The sequence below is a fragment of the Orbicella franksi genome, chromosome 14, assembly GCF_964199315.1.
Source record: "Orbicella franksi chromosome 14, jaOrbFran1.1, whole genome shotgun sequence".
Classification (NCBI taxonomy): domain Eukaryota; kingdom Metazoa; phylum Cnidaria; class Anthozoa; order Scleractinia; family Merulinidae; genus Orbicella; species Orbicella franksi.
The window spans coordinates 15,309,579-15,321,794 of NC_138158.1; the positions used below are offsets into that span (position 1 = coordinate 15,309,579).

The 12,216-nt window shown below is 38.1% G+C and overlaps 1 protein-coding gene across 6 annotated transcripts in view; it reads right to left on the reverse strand.

Annotated features, from left to right (window-relative positions):
• LOC145467319 (von Willebrand factor D and EGF domain-containing protein-like) overlaps positions 1–12,216 on the reverse strand; it is a 104,042-nt gene that overhangs the window by 12,251 nt on the left and 79,575 nt on the right. For all 6 annotated transcript variants that reach the window (XM_081450863.1, XM_081450868.1, XM_081450867.1 and 3 more), the window contains one exon: positions 9,237–9,350. In XM_081450863.1, coding sequence (XP_081306989.1) covers positions 9,237–9,350 — 114 coding nt within the window. The remainder of the gene's footprint in view (positions 1–9,236; positions 9,351–12,216) is intronic.

Sequence of the window (12,216 nt, forward strand, 5' to 3'; positions counted from 1 at the left end):
TTTTTGAATACCCGATTAGCAAAAATCGAAAGAATTCAAAGTGATCTTTGTACGTTTTGTCAAACCTCTCGAGAAACACCAGAACACTTCTTTTATCGATGCTCCTTCTCAACAGAATTTTGGACTAAATTTGAAAACTTTTGGTTGACACTAACCAGAGAGCAAATAAAACTGGACAATATTAACATTATATTAGGAATATTAGATCAGAGATCTAACCTGCTCAACTACTTTATCATTTTTAGGTAAAGTTTATTTATGGAATTACCGCAAAAATGAACAAATCCCTCTCTTTTTGCCTTTCGAAGATGTAGTCAAGAGAAAATATGAAATTGAAAAGCTTATAGCCTCTCAAAGCATCTTAAGCTCAAAACATTTTCAGGCAAAATGGAACCTAGTTTTGAATAACAATCCAATTTTTTTGTAAAGGAGTAAGTGCTGCTTGTTTGTTTGTTTTCTTTTCTTTCTATCATAAGGAACTATGTAAATTATGTAAATTTATATGTACATTTATGATAATTCAAATACCTGTATTGTAATTTTATATAAAGTATCTTGGTAACACAACAAGTAATTGTGTAATTAGAGTACAATGTAGAGCAAGATTTGTATTATCAGTTGAGTAGGCAGAGTATCTGTAGTAGTTATAGTGTGTAATTGTAGTGTTAGTAGTAATCGTAGTGTAAGTGGCGGTCGTATTGTAAGTAATGTCAGTAGTGGCGTAAGTGATATTAGTATTGTAAGTAATGTAAGTATTGTAGGTAATGTTAGTATTGTAAGAATTCTTAGTAGTGTAAGTAATGTTAGTATTGTATGCAATAGTAAAAAAAAAACTTCACGATAACACAGATGAGTCGGCAAAATCAGCCCGTCCAAACCGAACGCTCGAATCATAATTTAGTATTGGGCATTTTGCTGACAGCGTGTGCGTTGTAAGCAGCTGAGCGTCACACAAAATACTTTTCATACGTAATTCTCCCAAGATATAACAATGTAAAATGTAAAATCTCCAGGTTAATATAGATACTGTCCTATTTTCTAAGAGGCAGTTTGATTCGTTATTTGATATAACCCACACTGTGATTGGTGTGACGCGCACAGGGTTGACTCCCTCAGTCACTGACCACATAGCCCTTCCCGCCCCAAGGAGAAATTTGTGCGTAGAAATACTTAAGTTAAGAGAAAACTTTCCTCACTTTATACGAGTCATAAGTTTACCTCTTACAGAACGCAACAACACTACTTCGCCAAAAACAGCAAGAAATAGAAATAACTTCTCTGGCACTCTACGTCTGATTAAATCTGATTTAGAGCCACGTAGTCTTTAAAGAACATTTGAACAGTTTTCATACTTTTTTTACCTTTAAGAAAAGATCTCGGACTGAAACGAATGTCATAAAATACCCATGAATTAAAAACATTATACTGCTGCTGCAGACACACAAAAACTGTGCAAAGATGTTAGCTTCTCTTTTGTTTAATGTCCTGGAAACAGCAGGCGATAAGTTGTCAGCTCTAATTGAATTTACTCCCATGTAAAAAACAAAAGTGTTAAGTTACCATTTGTAACTAAAAATAGCAACATCTCGTTTCATAGCGAGCCAGACGTTCTTAGCAACCGAAAAACAGACCTGGGATCCCGTGGAGATGTAGAACTTTTAGTCCTACATCTCCACGGGATATCCAGTGGCTTACAACATTCCAGTGTAGTCATATCCCTGTCGGTGATCGTTTATGTTCCACAAAACGCGTCAAGTTTTGCACGAATGTGTCATAATCCTAAAGTGTGAAATTACATTTACTGTAACACAATTCCATCGTGTCAGAAAGATACAAAACATTTCAATAGTGGGCGATTCGGGAATCGCGCAACTGACGTGAAGAATTTGGATTAAAAGAAAAAATAACGTTGGAACAATGTGTTTTCTAGGTTGGGGCGCAAACGCCAGTTTAAAACTTAGACTTTTTGATACATTTCTTACTCTTGTAAAGCTGCGGAGCACGTATAGATGAAACGTTTTCGCTAATCTCAGTTATCACTGTTATTCAGTAAGCGAAGTGACTATGCCCAGCAGCCCAGAAATGCCCGAGAGTCAGAAATGTTCTCAGATTTTCAACGGAAAGCCTGATTGAAACCTGTTTAGGGTATTCTCTGTATACATGATTCCAAAAATAATCTGAATTTTCTAGTATTTGAATTCGAGGATCATGTGCACCGACACTTTGAAAATCAGTTAATGTTATGGGCAGTCAGGAAATTATCTCAAAAATTATGACAAAGCTCTCAAGAGCGATAGAAATCTCGAGTACATAATGTAATTCTTTACGAGAAATGCCGAGCGATTCTGGAAACAGCACGACGGAAAAATAACTATGGCGATTTTGTCACATATCCCGAAGCACTCAGCAACTGTACTGCATGGACTTCGGCCTGAGTGAACCAGAAAGGATATGTAACATGTTCCTATAATGTCATGCACGACGAAAAAATAACTATGACGATTTCGTTACATATCCCGAAGCGCTCAGCAACTGTATTGCATGGTCTTCAGCCTGGATGAACCAGAAAGGATATGTAACATGTTCCTATAATGTCACGCACAACGGAAAAATCCCTATGACGATTTTGTTACACATCCCGAAGCGCTCAGCAACGGCATTGCATGGACTTCAGCCTGGGTAAACCAGAAAAGGATATGTAACATGTTCCTACAATGTCACGCACGACGGAAAAATAACTATGTCGATTTTGTTACATATCCGGAAGCGCTCAGCAACTGTATTGCATGGACTTCAGCCTGGATGAACCAGAAAAGGATACGTAACATGTTCCTATAATGTCATACACGACGGAAAAATAACTATGACGATATTGTTACATATCCGGAAGCGCTCAGCAACTGTATTGCATGGACTTCAGCCTGGATGAACCAGAAAAGGATATGTAACATGTTCCTATAATGTCACGCACAACGGAAAAATCAGTATGACGATTTTGTTACATATCCCGAAGCACTCAGCAACTGTATTGCATGGACTTCAGCCTGGATGAACCAGAAAAGGATACGTAACATGTTCCTATAATGTCACGCACGACGAAAAGATAACTATGGCGATTTTGTTACATATCCCGAAGCGCTCAGCAACTGTATTGCATGGACCTCAGCCTGGGTGAACCGGAAAAGGATATGTAACATGTTCCTATAATGTCATACACGACGGAAAAATAACTATGACGATTTTGTTACATATCCGGAAGCGCTCAGCAACTGTATTGCATGGACTTCAGCCTGGATGAACCAGAAAAGGATATGTAACATGTTCCTATAATGTCACGTACGACGGAAAAATAACTATGACGATTTTGTTACAAATCCCGAAGCACTCAGCAACTGTATTGCATGGACTTTAGCTCGGATGAACCAGAAAAGGATATGTAACATGTTCCTATAATGTCACGCACGACGGAAAAATCCCTATGACGATCTTGTTACATATCCCGAAGCGATCAGCAACTGTATTGCATGGACTTCAGCCTGGATGAACCAGAAAAGGATACGTAACATGTTCCTATAATGTCACGTACGACGGAAAAATAACTATGTCGATTTTGTTACATATCCCGAAGCACTCAGCAACTGTATTGCATGGACTTCAGCCTGGATGAACCAGAAAAGGATACGTAACATGTTCCTATAATGTCACGCACGACGAAAAAATAACTATGACGATTTTGTTACATATCCCGAAGTACTCAGCAACTGTATTTCATGGACTTCAGCCTGGGTGAACCAGAAAAGGATATGTATCATGTTCCTATAATGTCATGCACGACGGAAAAATCACTATGACGATTTTGTTACATATCCCCAAGCACTCAGCAACTGTATTGCATGGACTTCAGCCTGGATGAACCAGAAAAGGATATGTGACATGTTCCCATAATGTCACGCACGAGGGAAAAATGACGATTTTGTTGTTGTTTTTGTTTCCTACAGTGTCTCGCATTACTGAAAAATTATGTGGTTTTTGTAAAATATCCTGTAGCACTTGGTAACGTAGAAATACTGCGAGGACGTTTGCGTGGGCATACCAGAGCGGATTTATAATATGTGGCTACATGGTGATTTTACTAGATATCTGGATTCGTCTTTCAGAAAACTGGTGTACATTGGACTTCAGTATATGGTCTAACCCATGAATGAAAATAGTGATTTAACATTTTAGTAGCTATCTAGTCACCATACAATCTAAAAGCATGACAATGGGTGTAAGTTATGATATAAATAAAATATTAATCGGAAGACTTAACTTGGTACGTTTGACTTGTTGAGTTTTGAAGCTGTTGTCTTGATTCGATGCTCTGGGAGGTTGGTCACGGGCAGCGCACGCTGAAAACGCTTTCTGGTTCTCTCCGTCGTTCTTGGGTGAATGAATTCATGTATAAATCAATCGTGGCTGGCGGTTTCGTTTGGTTTTCAACAACTGTTTTATGGTTTAAGCGAAAGCCAATCCAAATGTATAGTCAGGGCAGCTCCTTTGTTTCCCTTCCCGTGAAAAGAAAACCCACGCGCCTTCTTTAACTTTTCGAGGCAAATTCGATTGGAAACTGGCTCAATTTCGCACAAATGCCTCAGAGAGGCACCATATCTTGTAACTCAGAGGCACATCTCGTTTTGTGTCCGTTTTCAACGACCGATGACGGGTTCATTCGAAGTCGAAGTCTTTTTTATGTATGACGGCGCAATATTTCCGCGTTATGAAAATTTATTATAAAATATCAATTGTGTGGCCAGATCATATCTGAAAATAACTAGGTTACTGTACGGGTCCGCAAATGATCCCAGGACCGCAAATGATCCCGGACCGCAAATGATCCCCAAATTGGACCGCAAATGATCCCGGACCGGAAATGATCCCCGATAGGGACCGCAAATGATCCCGACTAAAAAAATGGGGAATGGCATGGATGGTGGGATGGTATGGATAGGGAATTGGCGTACGTGAATACCGATTTTTTTTTAAAGCCATCTTATAATTATAGTGGCTTACAACTTGCTTTTTTTTCGTACTTTCGACTAAATTTTGTTGCTAACTACGATGTTATGAATGTCACCACTCAATCATCAAAACACGACTTGGCTTGCATTTCTTTGCTCAGTAAAATCATGATCAGTGTAACATACGCTACATATCCTCCTTTGTTAAACATTGATAGTTCGGTGTTATAGTTAAATCACATTTTATCAGCCATTAACGCCACTCGTCTAAAGTTTTAAACTAAAATCTAACCATGAAGCAACTATTAAGGAAGACGCTGTCACCTGAGTAGACCCACAAGCCTACAACGCTTCATCACGCTGTAAAACACCTATTGCGTAGCACTGAAAATTTGAAGAAATTTATTTTGTCATTTTTCCTCGGTCGTATTTTGGCTTCGATTCCTCGGAAATGACTACTTGAGTATTCTAAGAAGCCAAAATTCCAAGTTATAGTTATGAAGTTCAGCCTCATGACCAAGCAAGGCCAAGGCTTGCTCTTCGTTTTGACAAGTTTGCTGTACGATAGATGTTAGATACTATCGCCAGAATCGCTACTGGGATTTCGAGAATGTTTACAAGTATGTGTTTTTCTAAGATTTCTAATTCAATAGATCGTCTTCACGTGACGTATTTTTATCCTCATCAGGCATAAGAGGCGGTACATTTATATCTGTTTACAATTAGCGTGCTTCGTTTGGAAACCAGAGCATTTTGAATTTCAGGGTTATTGAGGTTGCGTGACACAACGCTACGATCGAGTTTGTTGAAAAATATATACTTATCTCATGATTTTGAGCCTTTTTAGAAGTTAGAGCATTAGGAAAAGTGCTTATTTAAAAACTTGTTTGTTTAGTACTGATAATCAGTCGCCTAGAAAGCCAAAGTAAGTTCCAGATGTTTACACTCTATTCCAGCCGCCATATTGGTGTACCACGGATGTATACCAACATGGCGTTTTCTTACTGGGCTCTGTAAATTTCTGGAAAACATTTACGACGAATTTCTGAAGTTTGGGGAAACGCACAGGCCTAAAACTTGGAGAAGTGTCTTATTTAGTTATCTTCTATAGCGTACATCACAATTTCTTAGCTTTTTCCATTGGTTGGTTTTCGATTTATTATTTTGTTTATTGCGTGACAGTGAAAACGATCTGTACCGTTCGAAGAACAAAACAGCAACTGTGGAATATTTGTTTGTAAAATGAAAAAACATGTTTTTTAGTTCATAATTTTTGTACATGTTCTCACCTTCCTCTGATATAAATCCATGCCATTCCTTATTTTTTAGTCGGGATCATTTGCGGTCCAATATGGGGATCATTTCCGGTCCGGGATCTTTTGCGGTTCAATTTGGGGATCATTTGCGGTCCGGGATCATTTGCGGTCCTGGGATCATTTGCGGACCCGTACATTACTTTTGTACACAATTACTCTCACTGAAAGCAATTATCGCTAACCACAATAGAACCGCAAAAGTCTTGCGATGACAGCAACCTAACAGATAAATGACATCACCCCATAGCAACAGGACCTGGCGAATTTTTGAGCTTCCGGTTAGCTCTGGCTCGTGATGGTTTGTTCAAACATTTCATGGGAACAAGTCGTGATGATTCGTCAGCTCTAAATGAATTTACTCCCTTGTGAAAAACAAAAGCGTCAAGTTACCATTTGTAACTAAAAATAGCGAACATTTCATGGGAACAAGTCGTGACGATTCGTCAGCTCTAATTGAATTCACTCCCTTGTGAAAAACAAAAGTGTCAAATTACCCTTTGTAACTAAAAAATAAAAATATCTCGTTATATGTGCATACAACAAGAACAAAACAATCGTTACCTGCACTTTCAATTGTAAACGTTAGAACTGTTTCAAATCTAAATAGTCTCGTCTCCTCTAAAACATGTCCTAAGAACTAGAAGCGGCGATTCGTGACCTCTAATTGAATTTACTCCTTGTGAAAAACAAAAGTATCAAGTTACCCTTTGTAACTAAAAATGAAAATATCTCGTGCATTTGCATACTACTAACTCATGAACTGCTTCAAAACTCAAGACTCATCTCGTTCATATATAACTAACCACCATTACACTGAAAATTACGCACTCTAAAACAACCCAATGTATGTATGTAACTGTCGCCCTCCCCTCCAAACCGGACTAAAAATCACAAACTAGCAAAATACACGTCAGTCTTTATGTTTCAATTACCAAAGTCCGTGTGTTTAATACAATAAAACGCTCAAGACTTCATATACAGTGTGCCTCACTAAAGTTATCTTGAACAAAAACAATTTTCCTTTTCTTCTACTACAATTCGTGCTGGCGAAAACCGAAAACCCTGATAACAATGAAGAGAAACGATTTAGTTTTATTTAAAATGTATTTTCTCATTCCAGTAGTAAACAACAACCATTATAATTGTAAAATCGTCACAGAATAATATCTTTTTGTTCTGTTAACCGAATTAATCGTAGTCTCTTCGCTTTTCACATTGAAACTTATCAATGGATGCTGAAATTAACGACACGCCCGGAACACTCATTACGAACTCTGCAGCAATATTTAGGTTTCAATACAACACGCAAACGATTTGAACACAACCTCACAACCTCTTCACATTCCCAGTAGTGTATTTCGCCTCCCTAAAATACAATTGTTCCTATCATAGAAACCACATCAACCTTTTTTCATTGACATCTTAAACCTAGTAGTAGAGCGGCTAAGACTCATTTATTCAAAACCTTATCTAATGGGAAAAGCTCCCCCTTCATCGCATGCTCGTAGTCATATGCCAAACACTATGTTTCTTTGACTGATTATCCAGTTGCAAATGATTATCAAACCCGCCCACAAATCCTCAGCCTAACCCACAGAAGATGTCGAAGTAAGCCCAATTTATGAATACTTCCTCCTCTTGTTATCGGATCGAGACAACAGTTGCTGAAAATTAATCACTGTTCAGTCCGTGTTGGCATGATCGATATTAAGCCTGTTAAGGTAGTGCGTAATCTAGGCGCCTGTTTCGACTCGCATTTTTCTATGTCGACCCATATTTCTAAGTCTTGTAGTGCGGCATTTTTCTGGTTACATAATATCAAGAGAATAAGCCACTTTCTGCCCAGGGATAAATTAGAAATGGTATTGCATGTCTTCGTTACAAGTAAAATTGGTTATTGTAATGGACTTCTCTATGGACTACCAGACTGTGAAATAGTTAAATTGCAAAGAGTTCAAAACGCTTCAGCTAGGCTGCCTATGTCATGTAAAAAGTATGACCATATTACGCCCATTTTGATAAATTTACACTGGTTACCAGTAAGATATAGAATTAATTTTAAAATTTTATTACTTAATTTCAAAGCCCTCTATGGCACGGCACCAAGTTACATCATTGATTTAATTCATATTAAGACTATTACACGCTATTCGCTGCGCTCTACTGAAGGTGTCTTATTAAAGCATCCTTCGGGGAGAATGAAAAAGTCATTTGGTGACAGATCCTTCAGTGTGGCTGCGCCCACTCTGTGGAACGCTCTTCCTGTTAGCGTCCGCATGATCAAATGTATTTCCACTTTTAAGTCAAATCTTAAAACTTATCTTTTTAAATTAGCTTTTAATATTTCTTAAATATGTATATATAATAAATGATGTAGTGTTTTTTTTTTTGTCTTTTTTTTTTTGCTATTATTATTTTTAAATTTTATTGAAGATTTTTAATACTTGTATAGTTTTAGGTTATTTATTGTTGTAATGCGCTTTTGATCACCTGGTATGTTAAAAAGCGCACTATAAATCAATAAATTATTATTATTATTATCTTTTATAGAATTTTAAATATGGCCATTCTGAACGGTATCGGGTTCAAATCTTCTCACATACCATTTACCTTTACAACAAGAAATTTGATTGGCTGTTTATAGTAGATCCAATCTGATTGGTGTGACATACATACATCACTCACTCACTCACTCACTCACTCACTCACTCACACATTGACCCGTCCATAACATACCCGACGCGCCGACTAAGAGGTATTTTTTTTTACAAAAAAATAACTCAAAAACAAAGCGTGAGAATGGAAAGAGCATGAATGGGAACTGAGCGGTAAAGTGGATTGGAAAGATAAGATGGACAAGTGAGAAGGAAAGTGCACTGTTTTCCCACCGCATGGTCCAATTTCCCAAGGTCCAACGTACCTATATTACACAAATTTCCAGTAAATCCCGCCAAACAGCTGCATGTGTAATTATTAATGCCATCCACACATGATCCACCGTTGGCGCAAGTGTGACTTACACAGTCGTTTATATCTGACAAAAGAAGAAGAAGAATAAAGGTAAACTTTTAATGGTGCTTTTCATTTATTTTTTTTTAATTCTTTGCCCCTCGAAAAGGAACCAAATGTCAACACGACAACCATATTTTAAGCGATGACGTAGTCAGAGCTTATATGTTGGCACGCATCGCATTCTTTTGGATGGACAGCGTAGAGCTTTTGTCGCGTTGCGCTTATGTCGCGCACGATTCGCCGCTCTGTGGAAGGGAAATACAGTCTGGGAGGTAGGAAATAAGCACTGTGTAAGCATTGTATGAGCACTGAAATATCTGAACTGAACTTGTGTGTGTGGGAGACGCGATAGGTCAAGGTTCTACATTAAATTTACGTATTGGTGAGCTTTGTTTAGCGCTGAACTAAACATATTTGTGGGCTGAAATATTTCTGAAATTGAACTAGAATTGAAGAAAAGCATTGAAGAAGTTCGCTGTGAAAGCAGTTGAGATAGCAGAAAGCAATGGAGAATAGTGTACGTAACGAAAAGGTGAGCTAGTTGAAGTTTTTTTCTTGATTAGAAGTGGTTAATGTAGCTTGGATTATGGTGTCTTAAGTAGAAACAGAGCGGCAGTTGGGTTACACAACATTTCTATTTGAAGCCAGTTGAGATAGCAGGAAGCAATGGGGAATAGTGTAACGAAAAGGAGAGCTAGCTGAAGGTTTTGCTTTGATCAGAATTGGTTCAGGTAGCTTAGATTATGGTCTCCTTAATGGAAAACAGAGCAGCCGCTGACTTACACAACATTTTCATGAAAGCCAAAGAATACTCAAGTTATGTGAGAGGGAAGTTCTGGTTTATACTATTGTTTATATTTTATCTGGAGGCAATGCAGTGTATCTCTCAACTTTAAAAAGAGTAATTCGCTGAAGAACTAATCCTTTTGCTATAATGAAAACAGCTTATAACTGTCACGCATGATAAGAGCACAAATTAGGTTTGGTTTGTGAAAAACAACCAGAAGAGTCTAGAAGACGTGATTTAACCACAGGATTTTTAGCTGAAAACTTCCATTCACAATGGAAAGTAGGTTATTTTTGTAATAAAACAGAAGGTTTACAGTAGTGATAATGAATTCAAGGTACAATTTATTTGCAGTTTTTAGTTTTTTGTCAAGTTTTGCAAACGTGGTATTTTAAATTTTCTCTCAACGAAAGAGTGGTTGTGATTAAACAATAGATAATGGTTTTGTCAGTGGTAATTCAATAGGATGGTTCATTAGAAACAGGTATAAGGTTAAAACAACAAATTAATTTCTCGTGAGGTAATTAGGGTTGCCAAATGTCTGTTATTTCAAGATAAGGTGTTGATTTCAGTGAGAAACGGTGAAAATGGAGGGTCCAAAATGGGGTTTTCAGATCCCGCTTTCCCGCCCATTTTCACCTGTTAATTCCGCCATCCCGCCTTTTTCTGCCTGGAAATCCCGATCCCGCCCACTTTTCAAAGACGTTTCTCCGTTAATTATCACTTTCTTAATTAATAGTTAACTTAATAATTAACAGAGAAACTTTTTAAAAATAGATATCGCACAAAAGATCACAAAAAGATTCAATGGGTACCAGATAAGTCAGCACAAATTAATGATTCTAACGTTTCTTTCTGCAAACCGTTTACTGTTTTGTTTTCTTTTCTCCACGTATCAGTGAAAGAAAAAGATTGTTCATTCCCACATTCAAGAGATGGCCTGTAAACTCGCTTGACAGTTTCTTTCAAAGCTTTCAGCGTCTTCACTTTCCTCGAAATCTGTGCTCGGAACTTTTCTTTCCGAATGAAGTCATTCTCGCTCGCACATCAAGCCAAAACAAGCCAAGCGCTTTGGAAAAGGTCGAAAGCCTAGGAAAATTAGAAAGGATCGGGGGGTCAAGATTACAGACGCAAGCTTTGAAAATGTCGGAAATGGACAGATGTCATTGACTTCAGAGGCCAGCACAAATGATTGCAATAGGACTCAAAGATGTCATACAATCTCATGATACTAATGTAGTCTAGCGACAATGGTTACCTTTGACAGAACGTGACAGGGTCCAGAGCCGTTGCTATTCATTACTTAAAAACCTGACACAGCTATACGCACGAAAGGTTCGTTTCTGCCAGCTTGCGGTTTTTGCGCTGGTTACTTATGAGGTCCCGTAAGAATTGAAATCCCGTATCCCGCTCTGTCTCCCTTGCGAATCCCACATCCCAACCCCATAAAAAGACAAAATCCCGCTCCAACTCGTAATTGTAATTCCCGCTTCCCATCCTTGTTTTCAGCTCAAATCCCGAAAATCACGGCGAAAACAGCCAAATCCCGCATCCCGCCAAACCTATTGGGGACCCTCAAAATACTGTTTGTTGTTTTCAAGTTTGCGTATGTTGTTGATGTACTTTAAACAACACGTTTCACTTTATCCGGAGAGATGCAAGTTTCTAGGATCAGCAGAAAGAGTTTATTCGCCATCTTTGGTTTCGGGGAACTAGGAACTTATCCTTTGCGGCTGTCTTTTGCAGTTTGTAGGATCCGCGGAGTGTCTTTAATTTCAGCATTTAAAAGAAGATTTTTTATTGTGGATTGTGCTTTATGCAATATCGGATAAATTTGCGCTAACCGGCAAACTGATGATACAAACACATCATCTATACATACAAATTTAGATCTACAAGCAAGTTGCACACGCGATAGGTCAAGGGTCAACAATAAATTTACGTATTGGTGAGCGCTGTTTAGCCCGGACTTTTTGCTGTCTTAAGGTGAATTCAATTGAATGAGCACTGTCAGAGCAGTGCATGAGGCAGCACTGAAATATCTGAACTTATCTGTGAAACGTGAAATAAACTGTATTGGTGAAAGTCTGGATCCGCCACT